Source organism: Microcaecilia unicolor, chromosome 8 (genome assembly GCF_901765095.1).
Source record: "Microcaecilia unicolor chromosome 8, aMicUni1.1, whole genome shotgun sequence".
In the NCBI taxonomy this organism is placed as follows: domain Eukaryota; kingdom Metazoa; phylum Chordata; class Amphibia; order Gymnophiona; family Siphonopidae; genus Microcaecilia; species Microcaecilia unicolor.
In genome coordinates, this window is record NC_044038.1 from 164,771,357 (window position 1) to 164,794,794 (window position 23,438).

Sequence of the window (23,438 nt, forward strand, 5' to 3'; positions counted from 1 at the left end):
TGAATGTGGAGTACCCCAAGGATCCCCCCTCTCACCAACCTTATTCAACCTGATGATGATACCTTTGGCTAAACTTCTAGCAAATCAAAACTTCAACCCCTACATATATGCAGATGACGTCACGATCTCCATCCCATTCAGACATGATCTAAATGAAATCACCAACGAGATCAACCAAAGCCTCCAAATAATGCACTCCTGGGCAGATGCATTCCAACTGAAACTAAATGCAGAAAAAACACAATGTCTTGTTCTCACCTCACAACATAACACAAAAAACTTCCCTACTATAAGCACACCATACTGTTCTCTGCCTGTCTCTCAAAACTTGAAAATTCTAGGAGTCACCATTGATCGAAACCTCACTCTCGATGCCCACTTGAAAAACACGACGAAAAAATGTTCTATTCCATGTGGAAACTCAAAAGAGTAAAACCTTTCTTCCCAAGATACATATTCCGTACCCTGGTACAGTCAATGGTAATAAGTCATCTTGATTACTGCAATGCACTGTACACAGGCTGCAAAGAGCAGAACATCAAGAAACTCCAAACTGCCCAGAATACTGCGGCCAGACTCATATTTGGAAAAACCAAATATGAAAGCACAAAACCCTTAAGAGAGAAACTCCACTGGCTCCCACTTAAGGACGTATTGCATTCAAGATCTGCACAATGGTACACAAAATCATTCACGCCGACGCCCCAATCTACATGTTAAACCTTGTGGACCTACCTCCCAGAAACGCCACAAAATCATCCCGCAAATTTCTCAACCTGCACTTCCCCAACTGCAAAAGACTAAAATACAAGATGATGCATGATACCACCTTCTCTTACATGAGCACGAAGTTATGGAACGCACTACCCAGAGACCTGAAAACAATCAACAAAACAACTATCTTTCGCAAATCCCTCAAGACATATTTCTTCAACAAAGCCTACAATGAAAACCCAGAACCTTACTAACCCACCTCTGAAAACTCACCGTCTAATATACCTAATAAATTCCTTCCTTCTTCTCTCTACTTCTTCCCTTAATTAATCTCTGCACAACAATAATTGTACCTGACATCCAGGATTAACTGTGTTAACAAAACTATGTAAGCCACTTTGAGCCTGCAAATAGGTGTGGGAAAATGTGGGATACAAATGCAATAAATAAATAATAAATATCAGCCCTCAAGCAGGAAGAAAGACACCCAATCAGGAGCATGGTCAGCAACCACATATCCAGCCCCAAGAACCATTCAAAGATAAGGCCCCTGGAAAACAGGGTACAAAGACAGTGCATAGCGCCACCAACGAGGGTGTTGAACCACGGGAGGGCTCCTAGAATAGTGTGAAGAACTAATGGAAAGAAAATAATCATGTAAGTCCAAATTTCTCCTTCCATTATGTTCATTCCCACTATTCCAGGACAAGTGGGATGTTCAAAAGCTATCCCTACAAGGGTGGGAAGCCAAACCTGCCAGATGCAGAACGATGCCCCAAATGCAGCTGTTGCCCGACACAGAGAAAAGACAGGAAAAAGGTGCAGAACACTCCAGGGGAGAAGCACAACAGGGACCCCGCACCACCAGGTATGTCTGCTCAACTACTCACTATGCTCAACTGGGAACCAGTTTGATCACTGGACCAGGAGGCAAGGCCTCAGAGCCAGAGAAAGTCTGTCCATCCACCTGCTGGAGATAGAAGATACTGAGGAGCTGAGCTACTAGCAGGGAGCTATATAGTGGTGCTCAGTTCTGTATTCTCTATCTCCACCTGCTGGTCGATGGACATAACTACCCACTTGTCCTAGAATAGTGGGAATGAACGTAATGGAAAGTAGGAAATATTTTTTCACTCAACGAATAGTTAAAGCTCTGGAACTCTTTGCCGGAGGAGGTGGTAACATCAGTTAGCATATCTGGGTTTAAAAAAAGGTTTGGATAAATTCCTGGAGGAAAAGTCCATAGTCTGCTATTAAGACAGACATGGGAAGCAACTGCTTGCCCTGGGATTTGTATGAGCTGTTGCCATAATTTGGATTTTTGCCAGGTACTTGTGACCTGGCTTGGCCACTGTTTGGAAAACAGGATACTGGGCTAGATGGACCATTGGTTTGACCCAGTATAGCTACTCTTATGTTCTTTTAATTTGCCTCAATTTTAGTATGCACAACTTGTAAACAGTGCACACTCAAACCAAAATAAAAGAAGCTTACAAAATGAAACCAAACCCTCAGAAAATCTCCTGAAATGACCTACTCCCCACAGCAATTAGCAGACCAAAGGGGGGAAGTTATCAAGGAGTTTTTAATGCATCTTGATTTTACCATGAGAGTCACTGAACTGCAGTATTGCTGACTCTCCTGGTACAGATTAATGGTGCCTATGAGCAGGGTTAACATTTTCATATACTGATTGCATATTACACCATATGCCACATTAAAATTTAAAGGATGAAATGCCAACTGAACATCCCCTGAGAACTAGGTCATACTTTAACTTGGTGGTGCTGTTGCTTTATTTCCTCCTTATATATTTTCCTACATGGCTACGGTCCTCAAGCACAAGAATGTCGCCTTGGCTCACTGAGTTCCACTTGAAAGGTATAAATATGAACAGAAGTGCGGTGATCCATACGGAGACATCTTCAAAAGAAAGCAGGACTAGGAACCTTTGAAGGTTCTACATTGATTTTTGACAACTGTTTGAGGACATTTGAAAGAGAGTGCTTTTTGTTAACAACTGAAGGTAAGAATATGTCTTTCAATTATGCTACTATTTTTAATATGCATTTTGTTTGGTTTTCAATAATAATAATCATAATAATAATGATAGTAATAATAAAACAGACAAGCCACTATACTTCAATATAAAATTTATCAGATTGCACTGGGTCACGATCCTGCTGGAACAGATACAGCAAAGTAAGGCTATCGATGAAATAAAAATACATTTCACAATCTGTTATTTTTAAAATAAAAGTTTTGGCAAATTGTGCAAGGAGACTGCACTGTCTGAACATAGAGGGAAACTTTGGGTTTGAGACCCTGGATATTTTAGTAACCCACCTTTCTACATGTGGATTTTGGCATCTTGATCTGAAAGGAACTTTGAAGCAGATCAGAAGTTTGGAGGCCAAGTTTTAATTCAAATAGCTGGCAGAATAATATCGAAACAAGGGAGGTAAGTATGGATTTTTGGTGAGAAAATGAGGGACAAACAAGGAATAGGTTGAATGAGAAAAAAAAAATGCCATAAGACTGATGGACCATATAAACTGATTTCATACAAATGCAAAGGAAAGGAATTAGCAACTCTGGTTATAAAGAGTACATATCAATTTATATTTATTTATTTATTTATTATGAAAATTATAAAAATCAAAGCAAACATACACAATCAAATAAAAATTATTGTAAAATAAAACCAGTTATAATAAGACAATGAACACAAAAAAATAAAAACCATCAGAAACATGAAAACACAACATATACAAAAACCGTGACAAACAGCTCCTGAAAAAATGCTTTATGCTGCTTTTAAAGAGATCTCACATTAGTCATCAGGCGCAACTCAGTTATGGCATGATCCTAAAATGTCACTGTCTCTTTTATTCAATCTACATTGTTCTAGTATTAAATAAAGAGGTATTGGACATAGGAAATCTATTGTCAGAGATATGGGTAAGACTCTTAGCAAGTATGGTACTCTTCTTGCACCATTTCATTGATTTAGAATCTCCTCCTCTCTTCCTCACTATTATCCTACCCCTTTACTCCTCCTTCCCAGTTTTAACGCCTCATTCCCTCCTCATTTTCAGGCTTCCTTTGTTCTCTTCTTCAGATGCTGCCTCCTGCACAACAGTGCACAGGTGCTATTTAGGAGTGTGCACTCTTTTGTTCAGTAATTGCAAAGAGGGCATGCTCTTTCAAAAGAATCCACTCTTAATGACATTGCCCACATACCAAATATGAAGACTAACCAAAACAAACAATAATACAACTGACATAGGGAATGAAACAAAATGAAAAGGTTTGGGCTGCCCATCCCTAGTGCTAACACCATTAATGAGTGTCCCACTGTATGCAAGGACATCTAGTTACTAATAGCACACATTAATGTTTTTTTAACATATTCGTAACTCCTTCATTTGAATTCCATCCTCATTTTCACGTAAGTCACAGTTGAGTTGTCATGTCTTATGTTAAAAGTAATTAAAAGGAGATACTACACTCGATCAGGCAAGTAAACATAGTAACATAGTAGATGACTGCAGAAAAAGACCTGCACAGTCCATCCAGTCTGCCCAACAAGATGAACTCATGTGTATACCTTACCTTGATTTGTACCTGTCTTTTTCAGGGCACAGACCGTATAAGTCTGCCCAGCACTATCCCCTCCTCCCAACCACCAGCCCCGCCTCCCACCACCAGCTCTGGCACAGACCGTATAAGTCTGCCCAGCACTATTCCCCGCCTCCCAACCACCAGTCCCGCCTCCCACCACCGGATCTGGCATAGACTGTATAAGTCTGCCCACCACTATCTTCGCCTCCCAACCACCAACCCCTCTTCCCCCCACCGGCTCCGTCACCCAATTTCGGCTAAGCTTCTGAGGCTCCATTCCTTCTGCACAGTTACAGTGGAGGAAACTTGTTGGTATCTGTCATTTCATTACCAAATACCCCAACGTACCAAATTACTGCACTAAAAAAGCAGTATTTAACGTAATTCCATTTGTCATTCAGCATTGTGTTGAATTAGATAAAATCAAATAAATCACACAATCCGTTTTATGAACAGCTAGTGTGGTTCTACAGTTGACCTGCTCTAAGTTACCATGCTGTAAAGCCAGCCAGCATGACCCCACCCCCCCCCCCCAAAAAAAAAAAATACTAGCTGCTTAAAGCAGGTAAGGATGAGTGTGGGCATCACATGGGCAGAGAAAGGGCATGGATGCCAATAGCACATTAAGTGCAGCTGCATTACTAGCAAACAAGTAGTGCAGCCATGATCTTTTTCCTCCCCTGATCCAATCCCCATCACACATATATCCCCCTTCCCAAAGCAGACTTCTCTAACAGCAATTCCCTCTCCTTCTCTTCACACACCCAACAAACTGTTAAAACTGCCTTTTCTTTCTCTACTAGTAAAAAAAGGCCCGTTTCTGACTCAAATGAAACGGGCGCTAGCAAGGTTTTCCTCGGAGTGTGTATGTTTGAGAGAGTGCGTGTGAGAGTGACTGTGTGTGAGAGAGAGAGAGAGAGAGTGAATGAATGTATGTGTGTGTGTGTGTGTGACAAAGAGAGAGTGAGTGTGGGTGCAAGTGTGTCTGTGAGAGAGTGTATGTGTGAGAATGAGAGTGTGTACGAGTGCGTGTTAGCCACAGTGAGTGTGAGAGTGTGTTTCACTCAGACACAGTGTGTGTGAGTGTTTGTGTGAGACAGATAGCGTGTGAGAGAGTATGTGTGCGATACACAGACTCTGTGAGAGCGAGAGTGTATGAGATCGAGAGTGTTTGAGTGACTGTGTGACACATAGAGTGAATGTGATACAGTGTGAGACAGAGTGTGAGGTAGACAGTGTATGAGAGTGAGAGAGACACTGTGTGTGTGCCAGAGATACCTTCCCCCCTCCCTCTGTGTGGTCGCAGGACCCCCTCCCTCTGTGTGGTCGCAGGACCCCCCCCCCCCCGGTCCCCCTCCCCCCCTGCTCTCAGGACCCCCCCTCCCCCTCTCAGGACCCCTCCCCCTCTCAGGTCTCTGGACCCCTTACCCCTCCGTTGTCTCAGGCCCCACCCCTGCCGCAGAGTGACTGTGTGAGAGAGAGAGAGTGAATGTGTGTGTGTGACAGAGAGTGATTGTGGGTGCGAGTGTGTCTGTGAGAGTCTGTGTGTAAGAATGAGAGTGTGTGCAAGTGCGTATGTGAGCCACAGTGAGTGTGAGAGAGTGTGTGTTTCACACAGATACAGTGTGTGTAAGAGCGTGTTTGTGTGAGACAGATAGTGAGAGAGTATGTGTGTGATACACAGACTCTCTGTGAGAGCGAGAGTGTATGAGATTGAGAGTGTTTGCGAGTGACTGTGTGACACATAGAGAGTGAATGTGATACAGTGTGAGACAGAGTGTGTGGTAGACAGTGTATGAGAGTGAGACACTGTGTGTGTGCCAGAGATACCTCCCCCTCCCTCTGTGTGGTCGCAGGACCCCCCTCCCCCTCTGTGGTTGCAGGCCCCCCCCTCTCTGGTCCCCCTCCCCCCCCCTGGTCTCAGGACCCCTCCCCCCTCTCCTCTGGCCTCAGGACCCCTTCCCCCTCCGTTGTCTCATGCCCCACCCCTGCCGCAGAGTGACTGTGTGAGAGAGAGAGAGTGAATGTGTGTGGTGTAGCGTCCTGCCCGTAAGCAGGAAGTTCTGTCAGAAGAGGCAGGACACCAGAGGCTTCAAGCAGCTGAAAGGAATAGCATGCCTTCATAGCTGCAGACTGAAGGCAGAAATCGGAGGGCTGACAGGAGCAAACGCAGACAGCTGAAGGGGCACCTTCTCCACTCCGGCGGCATTTTCCAACGGCTGCCACCTTTCAGAGTCGGTCCACACCTCCTCTTCGGTGGTTGGCTGGAGTAGTGAGGCATTCTTTGAACTTGCTTTTTTTTCCTTCTGGCAGTTTCGTTCCATTCGGTCATGGGCTGTCAGGGAATTCAGAATGTAATTTCCTAGGGGCACCGCAGGCAGCCATCTGCTGTCAGCTCTGCATCTGCTCCTCCTTGTACCTCTCACGTCACTGCCCCTGGAGTAGAACCCCGGAGGAGCACAGCGACGTGAGAGGAGGAGCGGTTGCAGAGATGACAGCCGATGGCTGCCTGCGGTGCCCTGCTTCCTTTTTAAAAGCGTTTTTGCTGGTTCAATTTTTTTGTTGCTGTTTTTGTATCGGACGGAGGGGGAAGCGGTGCTGAGCTGATGTCGGACAGAGGGGGGGAGCGGAGGTGACCTGGGGGGGGAGGGGTGGAGGGTGGAGCAGTGGCTGGTGTGACCTTGGGGGGTGGGTGGAGGGGGGGAGCGCTGACAACCTGGGGGGGGGTGTAGGGTGAGGGGCGGCAACCTCGGGGGGGGGGGGGGCATGGCGAAGTGCTGAAACTGCGCCTCCAACGTTCCGAACGCTGCTGTGTGATTGGGCATTTTCGCTGCTGATGCACCCGGAAGTGGGAGGCGTCAACAGAAGCACGAATGCCTCAAGGCTTGTGTCCACGCAGTCAGCTTCAGAACACTGGAGGTGGGTTTTATTATATAGGAGAATATGACCAAAATTCATCCTTTCTGAACATACTACCAAAACCCTTACCCACACTCTCATAAGGAATTCTGACCCCTAGTGGTAGTACTGCAAGACTACTAGGAGTTATCAATGCCATTCTGAGGTCATCACAAGACTGGGCAGGAGCAGAGGGGAACCATTCTAGTCTCTTTCACTAAACCATCAGAGATCACCTCCAGGAGGTCCCAGGGCTGGGTAAGGGGTCAGAAGGTAGTCAAGGAGATGGGGGTAGGGGTGAGTTCAAGTCAAGGGGAGGGGCTTAGTTGCATGGAAAGAGTTTATATCAGGTTCAGAAGGGGTATCTGATTGGAGGGACGAGGGAGAATGGGAAAATTAGGTTCTTACCTTGGTAATTTTCTTTCCTTTAATCACAGCAGATGAATCCATTAACTGATGGGTTGTATCCACCTACCAGCAGGTGGAGATAGAGAACACTGAAAGACTATAGTGCCTCTAGGACGGCTAGCCCCAACTGTCTTCAGTATTTGAGATTTCCAAAGCAGAGTGAACCATAAAGGTATAATAACAAAAACTTTCCTCACAGCGAACAATCGCCCCATAACAGGAGCATCAAAGGAGGGACGATCTGAACCTCCTGTAGTAGAACATCATGTAGAAATTCTGATAACTGTTTTCCAACTTCTCCCAATGAGATTAATATCTGCATGAAAGATCTGAACAAAAAACAACGTCAGACAGGGAGGGATCATGGATTCATCTGCTGTGATTAAAGGAAAGAAAATTATCGAAGTAAGAACCTAATTTTCCCTTCCTTGTCATCAGCAGCAGATGAATCCATTAACTGATGGGATGTACAAAACCAATCCCTACTTAGGGTGGGAACAGGCCATGCCACGAGCCAATACTTTGGTCCTGGGGAACTGAGGAACTGAGTTCGATTCCCACTTCAGGCACAGGCAGCTCCTTGTGACTCTGGGCAAGTCACTTAACCCTCCATTGCCCCAGGTACAAATAAGTACCTGTATACAATATGCAAGCCGCATTGAGCCTGCCATGAGTGGGAAAGCGCGGGGTACAAATGTAACAAAAATTAAAACAAATTTTAAAAAATACTTGAGCTCCAAAAACAGCGTCCTCCTTCACTGCAACATCCAGCCTGTAATGACGGACAAAAGAGAACTGAGAAGCCCAAGTAGCCGCACTACAGATCTCTTGAAGAAAGAATGCACCCGTTTCAGCCCACGAGGAGGAGATGGCTCTTGTGGAATGCGCCTTAAACGCTTCAGGCGGAGACCGACCTGAAAGCAGATACGCAGAAAAAATGACTTCCTTGAGCCAACGGGCTATAATGGTCTGACGCTGGACCTCCATGCCGAGGACATGACAACAAGACAAAAAGGTGATCAGAAGTCCTGAAGTCATTAGACATCTGTAGATATTGCAACAGCGCCCTGCGGGACATCCAGAAGATGTAACTGCCCAAAGGAGTCCGGGAACTCTTCTCTAGAAAAGGAAGGAAGAAAAATGGGCTGGTTCAGAGGAAACGCTGAAACCACCTTATGCAGGAAGGAAGGCACTATACGTACCGTTACTCCGGACTCTGAGAATAGCAGAAAAGGGTCCTAACAGGACAGCGCCTGCAGCTCAGACACGCGTCTAGCCGATGTGATGGCCACCAAAAAGACTGACTGTCTTAAGAGTCACATCCTTCTCTGAAGTTCGCCTAAGCGGCTTGAAGGGCAAACACTGAAGAGCCTTCAACACTAGCCCCAGGTTCCAGGCCAGACAGGGCAACCGGATGGGAGGACAGAGCCTGAGCACCCCTCTGAGAAATCTGGCAATGTCCGGATGAGCAGCAAGGGACAAGCCAGCGACTTTCCCTCGATAGCATGATAATGCTGCCACTTGCACCCGCAGGATATTGTAAGCCAGGCCTTTTTGTAAGCCCTCCTGCAAAAAGTCCAGCACAGTTGAGACTGTAGCTCGCGTGGGTGTGATCGCCTTTTAAACACCCACGCCTCAAACTTGCACCAGATCCGCGGGCCTGCAAGAGAGTGGAGATGACCTTATTAGAGTAGCCCTTGTCTCTTAATTGCGCCCTCTCAAAAGCCAGGCCGTAAGAACAAATCAGCAGGGATCATCCTTAGTCACTGGACCCTAAACCAACAGGTTCAGCATCATGGGCAAATGCACCGGCGCGTCCACCAACATCCGGCGGATATCTGCATACCGTGGACGCCTTGACCAATCTGGAGCGATGAGTATCTCCAGACCTTGGTGCTGTCGAATCCGCAGGAGGACTCGTCCTATCAAGGGCCAAGGAGGAAACACAAAACAGGAGGCCCAAGGATAAGGGTTGAGCCAGAGCATCCAACCCCGCCAAGAGAGGATCTCTCCTTCTGCTGAAAAAGCGAGGTACTTTGGCATTTGCACTTGACGCCATTAGATCCATTCCAGGTGTCCCCCAAATCTGAAGAAAAACTTCTTCTGCCAGTTCCCATTCCGCCGGGTCGATCTGATGCCTGCTGAGAAAATCGGCTTGCACGTTGCTCTCACCTGCTATGTGAGCTGCCGACAGAAGCTGCAGATGTAGCTCCGCCCAGTGGCAAATCTGAGCGGCCTCCGTGGCCAGGGCCCTGCACTGAGTGCTTCCCTGACGATTTATGTATGCCACCGCTGTCGTGTTGTCTGACACAATCCGGACAGCAAGTCCCTTCAGAGTCTTTTGAAAGGCCATAAGAGTCTGGAATATCGCTCTCAGTTCCAAGCGATTGATGGACCACCCCACTTTCACGGGTGTCCACAGACCCTGAGCATAGCTTCCCTGGCAATGCGCTCCCCAGCCAACCAGGCTGGCATCTGTTATCACCAGGCACCAGGAAGGAAGCGCCAGAGGCATTCCTTGGAGCAGCATCCTGTCGGAGAGCCACCACTCCAAACTTAGCCGGGCCGCAGGGAGCAACGTTAGTCTGCGTTGATATTCCTGGGACATCGGAGACCATTGTTGAAGCAGGGCAATCTGCAGAGGCCTCATATGCACTCTTGCCCAAAGCACCAACTCCAAGGTGGTCGTCATCGACTCTAGCACCTGGACAAAGTCCCAAGCTCGCAGGCGAGGCATCCGTAGGAGCAGACGGACCTGATTCTGAAGCTTGCACCGCCTTTGGTCAGGGAGAAAGACCAACCCCAATGCTGTATCGAACTGGACCCCCAAATACTTGAGGGACTGAGAGGGGGTCAGGTGACTTTTGGGTATATTGACCACCCAGCCTAGCACCTGCAGGACCGCCACCACTCTGGCTGTGGCAAGACAAGTCTCGGTGAACTCTGATACCCTCTCACCTGAGACAGGCAGCTATGACCACCGCTGGTGTGGAGGCCAGATAGGAATGTGCAAATAAGCTTCTTTTAGGTCCAGAGACGTGAGAAACTCTCCTGGCTCTACAGCCACAATGATGGAGCGCAGGGTTTCCATGCGAAAATGTCGTACTCTGAGAGCCTCGTTTACTCTTCTTAAGTAGAGGATCGGCCTGAAAGACATGCCTTTTCGAGGCAAGACAAAATAAATGGAATAGCGGCCGCAGTCACGTTCGGCGGAAGGCACCGGGATCACCGCTCCGAGGTGCAGCAAGACTTGTAAGGTCTTCTCTACCGCCACCCATTTTACGGCAGTGCCGCATCGGGACTCCACAAACACGTCTTTCACCGGGGCACCGAATTCCAGTCGGTAACCTTCTCTGATCAGGTCCAGGACCCACTGATCTGAGGTAATCTTGGTCCAATGCTCTAGAAAGAGGGAAAGACGTCCTCCTATTGCAGGCAAGGAGGAGTGGACTGGCGTCCCATCATTGTGGAGGACACCCCTGAACTCCTGGCATTGAACCGGCCCCTGCGGAACGTTTGTCCGAGCGAAAGGAGTTCCTCTGCTGAAAACAGGCACATTGAGAAAACCCAGCAGAGCGCCCCGGGCAATACCTTCGAGCTTCATGGAAGAGAGGTCTGGAAGAGGAGGGAAACACAGAACCTTTGGAAGAAGGCCTCGGCCTATCCTCAGGTAACCTCTACAGTTTAGATTCCCCCAGGTCTTTCACAATCTTCTCCAATTCCTCTCCAAATAACAGAAGGCCCCAAAAGGGTAGCCTCACCAGTCTTTGCTTAGAAGCCATGTCAGCTGCCCAATGCCGCAGCCAAAGAAGGCGGCGGGCGGACACCACCACAGACATCTGTTTAGCCGAAGCTCTGACCAGATCATACAGGGCGTCAGCCAAAAATGACAGGGCCGACTCCATCCGCGGGGCAACCTCAGAAAGGAGGCCCGCACCATCAGCGGGCTGTTCCACCACCTGCTGTAGCCAGGAAAGATATGCCCGGGAAGCATAGGAACTGCAAATAGATGCCCTCAAGGCAAGGCACGCAATTTCAAAGGACCGCTTCAACGCAGACTCCAGCCGCCGGTCGTGCATGTGTTTCAAAGCGACTCCTCCCTCTACTGGGAGGAATGGTCTTTTTTGTCACCGCCGTGACCAATGCATCCACTTTAGGCATCTCCAAAGGGGCCAAGTACTCCTCACGCAGAGGGTAAGGCTGACCCATAGCCCTGGCCACTTTCAAAGGCCCATCGGGGTCAGACCATTGAGCAGAAATAAGCTCATGGATGGAGTCATGCACAGGAAAGGCCCGAGTAGGCTTCTTAGTACTCGCTATCCTAAGATTAACAGAGGAGGCGTTGCCTTCAGCAGGATCATCAATCGAGAGGGCCTGCAAGGCATCAGTAATGAGAGCTGGCAGCTCGTCGTGGTGGAAAATCCGGACCGCATTGCGATCATCCAAATCCAGTGGCAAACAGGCACCCTCCTCTGGATCATCCGTCCCTGAGGGTCTGCCAGATCCCTCAGACTCCCCACAGCCCGACCACGGGGGAGGGGGGGGAGGGTATGCACCACTTTCAGATGGGAAATTTACCCGTCTCTGTTTAGCGTGTTTCCAACGCTCGGGGGAGGAAATAACCTCTGAAGTCATCCCCGGGGCATCAACACCCAGAGGTAAGCCAGGAAGCAACGCAGTGTCAGACACCTGCGGCAGAGCTCTTTTCAGCATAAAAGCCTTATGCATTAAAAGCACAAACTCAGGGGAGAAAAACTCACCCTGACCCTCCGCCTCCGAATTAGGAGAAACGGATGTAGGAGCTCCTCTGGCAGCCTCTAAACGAGGCGATCCCCTGCATTCAGACTCCTCCGCAACCGCGAGGGTCGAGGCATGCGGCGCTTCCAAAATGGTGCCCGCTGCCGGCTCCATTGAGCGGGAAGAAACATCGCTCGGCATGCTCAAACTAGCGTGAGCGTCTAAGAAGCACATTTTACACAGGCCCGCTGCTGATCTGCATTTACCACAAAGGGAGCAGCGCTTAACTCCTTCAGCAGTCATCGCCCGTTTTTTCAAAGGACGGGAATATAGCAATAAATTGGCGGCTTTGCACCAAAACTTACCCCGATCGGAACGGCATCCACGGGACCTCCCCGGAGGAGCTGGGCACCACTCTCACCTCAGAAGACTGAGTCAACGAGCTCTGGTCAAGCTGCACAGAACCAGGATCACTGGAAAAAGCCTCAGAACAGCCACGCAGTAAAAGCGCGCTCTTTTTTTTTTTTTTTTTTTAAACACCGTGAGGAAAGCTGGAGGCAGGCAGCAACAGAGGGACTCCTGGAGGCGGGGGGAATGGGTAAGGCAGGGAAGGGAAAATTAGGTTCTTACCTTGGTAATTTTCTTTCCTTTAGTCACAGCAGATGAATCCATTAACTGATGGGTTATGTCCGCCTACCAGCAGGTGGAGATAGAGAACCATAGTGCTCTACGGACGGCTAGCTCCATCTGCCTTCAGTATTCAAAACTTCCAAAGCAGAGTGTATCCTTAAAGTAGAACAACATGAACTTTCCTCACAGCGAACGAATGCCCCAGAACAGGAGCAATAACCATACAACGGAGGGACGATCTCAACCTCCTGTAACAGAACAGAAATTCTGAAGACTGTTTTCTAACTTCTCCCAATGAGGGAACATGTCTGCAGGAAACAACTGAACAAATAAACAGACAGGGAGGGATCATGGATTCATCTGCTGTGACTAAAGGAAAGAAAATTACCAAGGTAAGAACCTAATTTTCCCTTCCTTGTCATCAGCAGCAGATGAATCCATTAACTGATGGGATGTATAAAAGCACTCCCTAGTTAGGGCGGGAATCTGTCACTCCCCAATCACGCACTTGCGCTCCAAACTGCGCGTCCCGCTTCGCTGCAACATCCAGCCTGTAATGCCGGACAAAGGAGAGCTTAGAAGCCCAAGTAGCCGCACTACAGATCTCCTGAAGAGAGTGCTCCTATTTCGGCCCACAAGGAGGAAATCGCTCTCATGGAATGCGCTTTAAATGCATCAGGCGGAGACCGACCTGACAGCAGATACGCAGAAAAAATGACTTCCTTGAACCAACGGGCTATAGTGGCCTTAGACGCCGGACACCCTCTTCGAGGACCTGACAACAAGACAAAAAGGTGATCAGAGGTCCTGAAGTCATTTGACATTTGTAGATACTGCAATAGAGCCCTGCAAACATCCAGAAGATGTAACTGCTCAAAAGATTCCGGAAACTCCTCCCTAGTAAAGGAGGGCAGATAAATGGGCTGGTTTAGGTGAAACGCTGAAACCACCCTTAGGCAGGAAGGAAGGCACAGTACGCACCGTAACTCCGGACTCTGAGAATTGCAGAAAGGGGTCTCGACAGGACAGAGCCTGGAGCTCAGACACACGTCACGCCGAAGTTATGGCCACCAAAAAGACTGTCTTTAGAATCACATCCTTCTCTGACGTTCGCCTCAGTGGCTCGAACGGCGAACACTGGAGCGCCTTCAACACCAGCCCAGGTTCCAAGCCGGACACGGCAGCCACACTGGAGGGCGAAGCCTGAGCGCCCCTCTTAGAAATAAGGCAACGTCCGGATGAGCGGCCAGGGAAAGGCCAGAGAACTTCCCTCGAAAGCATGCCAATGCTGCCGCTTGTACTCGCAGGGAATTGTAGGCCAAGCCTTTTTGTAGACCATCCTGCAAAAACTCCAGTAACGGCGAGACTGTAGCCCTTGTGGGTATGATCACCTTTGAAACACACCACACCTCAAACTGGCACCAGATCCGAGCATATGCAACGGAAGTGGACCGCTTGCGGGCCTGCAAAAGAGTGGCGACTTTGTTAGAATACCCTTTGTCCCTCAATTGCACCCTCTTGAGAGCCATGCCTTAAGACCAAAGCGGCAGGGATCCTCCACGGTCGCCGGACCCTGCATCAACAGGTTCGGTACCAGAGGCAAAGGAAGAGGGGCCTCCACCAGCATCCGCCGGAGGTCCACGTACCACAGCCACCTAGGCCAATCCGGGGCAAAGAGAATCTCCACTCCTTGATGTAGCCGAATTCGCAGAACTCGCCCTATCAAGGGCCAAGGAGAGAACACATACAGGAGGCCCGGAGGCCATGGTTGAGCCAAGGCATCCAACCCCACCGAGCAAGGATCTCTCCGTCTGCTGAAAAAGCACGGGACTTTGGCATTTGTGCTTGACGCCATTAGATCTGCTACGGGCGTTCCCCATTTGGCAGAGATCTGAAGAAACACTTTGTCTGCCAGTTCCCACTCTGCTGGGTCGATTTGATGCCTGCTTAGAAAATCGGCTTGCACGTTGCTCTGACCTGCAATGTGAGCTGCCGACAGAAGCTGCAGATGTAGCTCCGCCCAGTGGCAAATCTGAGAGGCCTCCGCGGCCAGTGCTCTGCACTGAGTGCCGCCCTGTCGATTTATGTAGGCCACAGCTGTCGTGTTGTCTGACAGAACTCTGACAGCCAGCCCCTCCAGAGTCTTGTGAAAGGCCAGAAGAGCCTGGAATATCGCTCTCAGTTCCCTGCGATTGATGGACCACCCCAATTCCGCAGGTGTCCACAGGCCCTGGGCATAGCTTCCCTTGCAATGTGCTCCCCAGCCAACCAGGCTGGCATCGGTTATCACCAGGCACCAAGAGGGATGCGCCAGCGGCATTCCTCGCTGCAGCATGCTGTCGGAGAGCCACCACTCCATACTGAGCCGGGCTGCAGGGAGCCACGTGAGTCTGTGATGATAATCCTGGGACACTGGAGACCATCGTTGAAGCAGGGCAATCTGCAGAGGTCTCAAGTGCGCTCTCGCCCATGACACTACCTCCAAAGTGGCCGTCATCGACCCCAGCAGCTGGATAAAGTCCCAAGCTCGCGAGCGAGGCATCCGCAGGAGCAGATGGACCTGATTCTGAAGCTTGCACCGCCTTTGGTCGGGTAGAAAGACAAACCCCGAGGCCGTGTCGAACCGGACCCCAAAATATTCAAGAGATTGAGAGGGGGTCAGGTGACCTTTGGGTATATTGACGACCCAGCCCAGAGACTACAGTACTGAGACCACGCTGGCTGTGGCCAGATGACTTTCGTCTGCCAAATCCGCTCTGATGAGCCAGTCGTTGAGGTACGGGTGAACCCGGATACCCTGTCGCCTGAGAAAAGCAGCTACTACCACCATAACCTTGGAAAAGGTGTGGGGAGCTGTGGCGAGGCCAAAAGGCAAGGCCTGAAACTGGAAATGTTTTCCCAACACAGCAAACCGTAGAAACTGTTAATGCGGGGGCTAAATAGGAATGTGCAAGTAAGCGTCTTTTAGGTCCAGAGACGTGAGAAATTCTCCTGGTACTGCCGCAATAACGGAGCGCAGGGTTTCCATGCGAAAATGTCGCACTCTTAGAGCCTCGTTGACTGACCCTAAGTCAAGGATCGGTCGGAAAGACCCGCCTTTTACAAGGCACCACAAAGTAAATGGAGTAGCAACCGCAGCCGCATTCGGCGGGAGGCACAGGGATCATCGCTCCAAGGTGCAACAAGACTTGTAAGGTCTCCTCTACCACCGCCCATTTGACGGCAGTACCGCATTGGGACTCCACAAACACGCCTCGCACCGGGGTGCTGAATTTCAATTGGTAACCTTCTCTGATCAGGTCCAGGATCCACTGTTCGGAGGTAATCTTGGTCCATTCCTCAAGAAAGTGGGAAAGACATCCTCCTACTGCAGGAATCGAAGAATGGACCGGTGCCCCATCATTGAGGGGGCCGCCCCTGAACTCCAGGCCTTGAACCGGCTGCTGCGGAACGCTTGTCCGAGCGAAAGGAGTTCCTCTGATGAAAACGTGCAACGTTGAGAAACCCCAGCAGAGCGCCCCGGGCGATACCTGTGAGCTTCACAGAAGCGAGGTCTGGAAGAGGAGGGCCACACAGAACCCTTGGAAGAAGGCCTTAGCCTATCCTTGAGCAAGCGCTGGGGCTTAGGGTCCCCCAGGTCTTTTACAATCTTCTCCAGATCCTCTCCAAATAACAGGTGGCTCCGAAAGGGAAGCTTCACCATTCTGTGCTTAGAGGCCATGTCAGCCGTCCAATGCCGTAGCCATAGAAGGCGGCTGGCCGCAACCGCCATTAACATCGGTTTAGCCGAAGCTCTGACCAGATCATAGAGGACGTCAGCCAAAAATGACAGGGCCGACTCCATCCGCGGTACAACCTCAGCGAGGGACTCCGCACCATCCGCCGGCTGTTCCACTGCCTGTTGTAACCAAGAAAGGCAGGCCCGGGCAGCACAGGAACTGCATATAGAAGCCCTTAAAGCGAGGCCCGAGATTTCAAATGACCGTTTTAACGCGGATTCAAGCCATCAGTCCTGTATGTCTACCAGGGCAACCCCTCCCTCTACGGGGAGGGTGGTCCTCTTAGTCACCGCCGTGACCAAGGCATCTACTTTAGGCATCCCCAAAGGGGCCAAGTGCTCCTCACTTAGAGGGTAAAGCTGACCCATAGCCCTGGCCACTTTCAAAGGCCCTTCGAGTTCAGATCATTGAGCTGAAATAAGCTCTTGGATGGAGTCATGCACAGGAAAGGCTCGAGAAGGCTTCTTAGTACTCGCCATCCTCGGATTACCAGAGGAGGCCTCTTCCTTGGCAGGATCATCAATCGAGAGGGCCTGCAAGGCGTCCGAAATGAGCGCTGGCAGCTCATCGCAGTGGAAAATCCTCACCGCATTGGGATCATCCAGATCCAGTGGCAAACCAGCACTTTCCTCTGGCTCTTCAGACCAAGAGACACTGAGAGACCCTCAGAATCCACACCACCCGACCACGGGGGGGGGGGGGGGGGGGGGGGGGAAGGGAAGTGCGCCACTCTCCAACGGGGAATTTACCTGTCTGTGTTTTGCGTCCTTCCAACGCTCGGGGGAATCAGCCAGCCCTGGGCCATCAACACCCGGGGGGAAACCAGGTAGCAGCACAGTGTCGGACACGTGCGGCAGAGCTCTTTTCAGCATGAAAGCTTTATGCATTAAAAGCACAAACTCCGGGGAGAAACACTCACCCTGACCCTCCGTCTCTGATGGGAGCTCCTCTGGTAGCCTCTAACCGAGGCGTCCCCCTGCACTCAGACTCCTCTGCAACAGCGAGGGTCGAGGTGTGCGGCACTTCCAAAATGGTGCCCGCTGCCAGCTCCATTGAGCGGGAAGAATCACGCTCGCCATGCTCATACCAGCTCTAGCATCTAAAGAGCATGTCTTACAAAGCCCTGCTGCTGATCTACGTTTACCACAACGGGAGCAGCGTTTAACTGCTTCAGCAGCCATCGTCCAACCAGACAGAATTATATAAGTAAAATGGCGGCTTCGCACCAAAAGTTACCCCGATCGGAACGGCGTCCGTAGGACCTACCTGGAGGAGCTGGGCACCACTCTCACCTCAAAAGACCGAGTCAAACGAGCTCCGGTCAACTGCACGTGGAAAATAGCCTCAGAATAGCCACGCAGAACCAATGCGTATTTTTTTTTAACGCTGTGAGGAAAGCTGGAGGCAGGCAGCAACAGAGGTACTCCGGTAGGCAGGGGGATGAGTAAGGCAGGGAAAGGGCGAACCTATATGCCTTCAAAGTGGGCACCACCAGCCACAACACCCCTGCTTCAACTGGCAAAAGCACAGCAGCCACCCCAGGCAGAATTTTTCCAGGAGCTGATCAAGCTACGTCCACACCTGCTGGGAGATAGAGCAATACTGAAGGCAGATGGAGCTAGCCGTCCATAGAGCACTATGGTTTTTCAGTGTTCTCTATCTCCACCTGTTAGTAGGCGGACATAACCCATCAGTTAATGGATTCATCTGCTGCTGATGACAAGGAAAAGGCAAACCTATATGCCTTTAAAGTGGGCACCACTAGCCACAACACCCCTGCTCAACTGGCAAAGCACAAGAGCCACCCCAGGCAGTCTGAAATCCAGGAGCTGATCAAGCTACGTCCACACCTGCTGGGAAATAGAGAAATACTGAAGGCAGTTGGAGCTAGCTGTCCTAGAGGCACTATGGTCTTTCAGTGTTCTCTATCTCCACCTGCTGATAGGCGGATACAACCCATCAGTTAATGGATTCATCTGCTGCTGATGACAAGGAACGGAAGGTGAGCTCTTTGTGGAGGTTTGGAAGGGATGTGGTAAGGGAAAAAGGATGGGGCTTGATATACTGCCTTTCTGTGGTTACAAAACGGTTTACATACTATATACAGGTACTTATTTTGTACCTGGGGCAATGGAGGGTTAAAGTGACCTGCTCAGAGGCACAAGGAGCTGTAGTGGGAATCAAACCCAGTTTCCCAGAATCAACTCCACTGCATTAACCACTAGGCTACTTGGGGAGGGGGGGGGAGGAGTGTAACTTTGGCATTGGAGGTAATCTTGGGGGGGGGGGGGGGGGGGTGTAACTTTGGCATTGGAGGTAATGATGGAATGAGAATAAGAGGGCATCTTTTGTCGTAATTTGCTCTTACCTCTCTTTGCCTGTTTGTGGGAATGAGCAGGTGTAAATTCCAAGGTATACCTCTTGGGACATTCATGTGAACTTCATACACAAAATATGGAGTACAAGTGTATGCTGTGGTCCAACCCTAGCTACCGCCCACACCGCATCCCCTTCTAACATACACATAGTTCAGATATTTATGTGTAGAAACCAGATTTCTAAAATTGGGTGTTACATGTGTATGCCATAAAATATGTACATGTGATGGTTTTTCCACATGTATATCATGAACAGGGCTTCTAAAATAAGGGTTATAGCATTATACGAACATCTGAAATCACTAATAATGCTATATGTAGAATTCATTTATTTATGACATTTGTATCCCACATTATGTTGGCTTTGCTGCACGGCCCAGCAAACAGAGGGGGTCAGTGAATGCCACTGAATATTTTTTAAAAGCATGGCACTGAACATATAACTGCTTTTTGAATATTGACCTATTTCTTGATCATAAACAAAATTACCATAATACTGTTCTCAATGAATAAAGTAGAAGTGGTGAGCAGAGAAATACAGAGATAAACAAGGGAAAATGCTGCAATAATTATTCTCAAAATAAAATAAGCAAAAATGAAGAGACCATGAGGGCATGAAAGAGTCACATAACTATTGTCATAGAAGGAAAGAGAAAGAAAAAATATCAATGACAGTAATAAGAATAAATTGGAGAAATAAAATAATTCAGTGTTGTTGTTCTGGACATGAGACGTACAGCCTGCAGTCTCTCCCCAGCTTCCCAGGCACTAGTCTGTGGATGTCTGGGCTGAATGTAATGGAAGAACTATTGTTAAAGGGCATTAGACTCTGGATTTTTAGTGCTGCATTGATTTATTGTCTGCCAACCTGATAATACGAGGCATTTATCAAATCGGAGTGGGGGGGGGGGGGGGGGAGATGGAAGAAATCCATGCATCTATATTTAGCAACAGAGAGAAAAAGAGGAAACAGCTGACTCCATACACAGTCTGTTTTCAGACAGATCCTAAATTAGAAACCAGGCAACCGGCACATAGGGAGAAGCTGATGGTCAGAAACCACAGTACTGCCTCGGAGAAAACAGGTAAGTGAACAGAGAAGCTTAGGGTGTTACACAAAGGTCTTTTATGCTGGATTTAGGGTATATGGAGACTTAGATTTTATAAGGAAATAATTTTTGAAAGTCTGAGGGTGGTGCATTGATTTGCTAAATAAAAAATAACTCATTTAGAGTACATTAGGAAAAAAAAAGAATGATGTTTGTCTAGGATTTCTTGCGTTATTTGGCTATTTTGTCGTATCAGTTTCTGTTGAAAATGGACTGATAAAATACATTAGACATAATTTCTGCTGTCCTTAACTGCCTGAAAGCTCTCATTCTGTATGTCAGAGAAAATAAATCAGCTAATTGCTTTTCCTAAACACTGAAAATGAGCTGGCTTTTCCAGCGCATCCTAGAAGCAGAGTAGAATCCATGCAGAATATTAAGTCGCGCTAGCAATTCCCGCGTGACAAATGAGAGGAAGCCCATAGGAATTGAATGGACTTCCTCTTGTTTGACACACCGAGAATTGGTAGCACGGCTTTGTAAAAGAGGCCCTAAGTCTTTAGCAAACAGAATGGAAGCTTTGAGAGTAGAAAAGTTCCACAGCAAGGAACTCTATCCCCACACAGGCACATATCAAGTAAAACACAAGCATTCTTGCTTTTCTGTTCCTCAGTCTTTATAACTATATACTCCAGTGACTAGACAGATCTTAAGATGCACACACAAACATAACATTTGATCTTTCCAGCTATACTGCTCCCATAGCAGTTTCAGATCTCTTTTGCTCTTCTTTCACACTGGTCCAGAAGGGGATGGCAGCTTAGTTCCACAAATATTATTGTAGACTACCTGTCTTATCTAGCCAGCATATTTCTCTATGTACTCATTCCCAAGAGGTGCCAACCATCTTAAAAGCAGTTAGCAGAATCCATGTCTTAACTTCCTATGAAATCTCTTTCAATTATGTGTCAATGGATTGAATGACATAGAATGAATAGAACAATATTTTTTTTCATACTGTCCATTTGAGGATTATAGGCTTTTCCTTTAAAGAGATTCTAGTTCCAAGAAATAAGGAACAGAAAGGCATTTGTGCTGGATGATGAAGGGGGAAAGAATGACTCTAAACGAATGCAACCCTTGGCACATGAATATCACTGAATGGTTCAGTGTTGGAGGGGACCTCTCTAAACTTTGGCCACTGAATGTATCTAGGGGATAGGACTTGATATGCCCCCTTTCTGTGGCTACAATCAAAGCAGTTTACACATTATGTACAAGTACTTATTTTGTACCTGGGGCAACGGAGGGTTAAGTGATTTGCCCAGTCACAAGGACCTACAGTGGGAATTGAACCCGGTTCCACTGGTTCTCAGGCCAGTGCACTAACCACTAGGCTACTCCTGCACTCTAAAATCCCCTGGGAAGGTGAAGTAAAATTGAGGATGGGAATGTAAAGCAAAACTTATTATCAGGTGAAAATGTACTAAATGTACTGACTCCTCCTTTGTGTACTTCTTTTAGTGATGCCACCGAGAGTAAGACTGAGTGTTGCAAACCCCCTCCCAACTATATCAGAAACCCAGGAAGAAATTCTGCAAGACATCACAAATGTGAACAGGTGTTCTGGAAACTTTTATATCAACTCAGATGATTGCTCCAGTTTAGATTACCTTCAGTCTATTTGCCAACTAGCAAGACCCACGTTCCCGATTCTCACTGACAATTTCAACAAAGCCTGGTGTTTGGGAACGTTCAGAAACATCAAAAATGATCAGCGGTTGCCAAGGCTACCAGAAACACTGCAAGTGAACTCTAACCTGAAATGTAAGAATAGCTCAAACACTATCCTCATGAAAAATGTCAACCTAGAACTTTTCCATGCAAAATCAAACTCCTGTTTTAGGGCTGATCCACTAGAGCAGCTCTATGCACTAACCCAGAAAGCAGCTCACAGCAAGGATTCAATGAACGAAGTCAACTTGAAGTTTAATAAGCAACTTGAAAACTTCAGCCTTTGTCCAAAGAGAAGGAAGAATGAACCTGTTCTTTCTGTTCAAGAAACAATGGTAGGAAAGCAAAATCTATCAAGAGTATTCAGCTTTCCAAGGCTGAACTCCCCAAGACCAATGGAAAGGGAGAACAGCTGCCCAGAGCTAAACAGGATAAAAACATCTGAAACAATGGCACACTCAGAAACAGATTCAAGAGCAGTAAGAGACAGGACAACCTCTATTAATGAAAATATAGCATGCCCACATCCACCTGAAGCAAAACTTATTGTAAAGAAAGGCTCACAGAGAAGGCAACATGTTTGGTTAAAATCAGAAGCCATTTGGGAAAGAGAAGACCTGAAAACCTTAAAGCACAATGATAGTTCAAAAGGAGAGTTCCTTAATTCAAAGTTCTCAGAATACTGGATGGTAGACAAGAGACTTTTATTCCACAACTGGATCTCAGAGTGCAAAAGTGCTTGGAAGGAAGCAAAGACCAAAGCCTGTCTTCTTCCTGCTATTGCAGAGATATAACAGGGAGACAGTTTTAGTACTGAATGATCTTCAGAACAGACTATGGGCCAGAATCTACGCAAATGTTGCAAAATAATTTCATGAAAACAGACTAATTTTGTGAGAAATATATAGTACTAGTAAAAGAGGCCCGTTTCAGATCAAATGAAACGGGCGCTAGCAAGGTGTTCGTCGCCAACACCCCCCGCTCCCTCCTTGGCCAACCCCATCGTTATTCTTCCATTGCTCCGCCCCCAATGTCATGACGTTTGACATGAGGGCAGGGCCCTGAGCAATTTCCCACCCCCCCCCCCGCCTCCCTGCCTCCCTCTCTGCCAACCCCTTCGTTGTTCTGCCATTGCTCCGCCCTCGAGGGCGGGGCCCGGAGCGATTTCCCACCCCCCACGCCTCCCTCCCTGCCAACCCCTTCATTGTTCTGCCATTGCTCCGCCCTCGAGGGCAGGGCCCGGTGCGATTTTGGTGGCTTCACCACCATGAACCTTCGAACCTTTTTGAAGGAAGTCAGGGCTTGGCTTCACTGACGTCAGTGTCCTCAGAACGTTGAGGGTGAGTTTTATTATAGTAGATTCCCCTGAATCTAATCTTATTTGTACAACTACAAAGTATATGTAACTCCCTATTATGCAACCTGATGAAAGAAAACCAAACTTAAACTTGAAAAATCAACTTCAGAAATGCTCATGAAGGAAAAAT

At 48.2% G+C, this 23,438-nt stretch overlaps 1 protein-coding gene across 1 annotated transcript; it reads left to right on the forward strand.

The window, feature by feature from the left end:
- The first annotated feature begins 2,643 nt into the window (after positions 1 to 2,643).
- Positions 2,644 to 22,859, forward strand: LOC115476265. Its single transcript, XM_030212545.1, has 2 exons — positions 2,644 to 2,740; positions 21,742 to 22,859. Exon 2 carries the CDS (start codon positions 21,744 to 21,746, stop codon positions 22,743 to 22,745), a length of 1,002 nt encoding a protein of 333 aa, XP_030068405.1. The 5' UTR covers positions 2,644 to 2,740; positions 21,742 to 21,743; the 3' UTR covers positions 22,746 to 22,859.
- Positions 22,860 to 23,438: the final 579 nt, after the last annotated feature.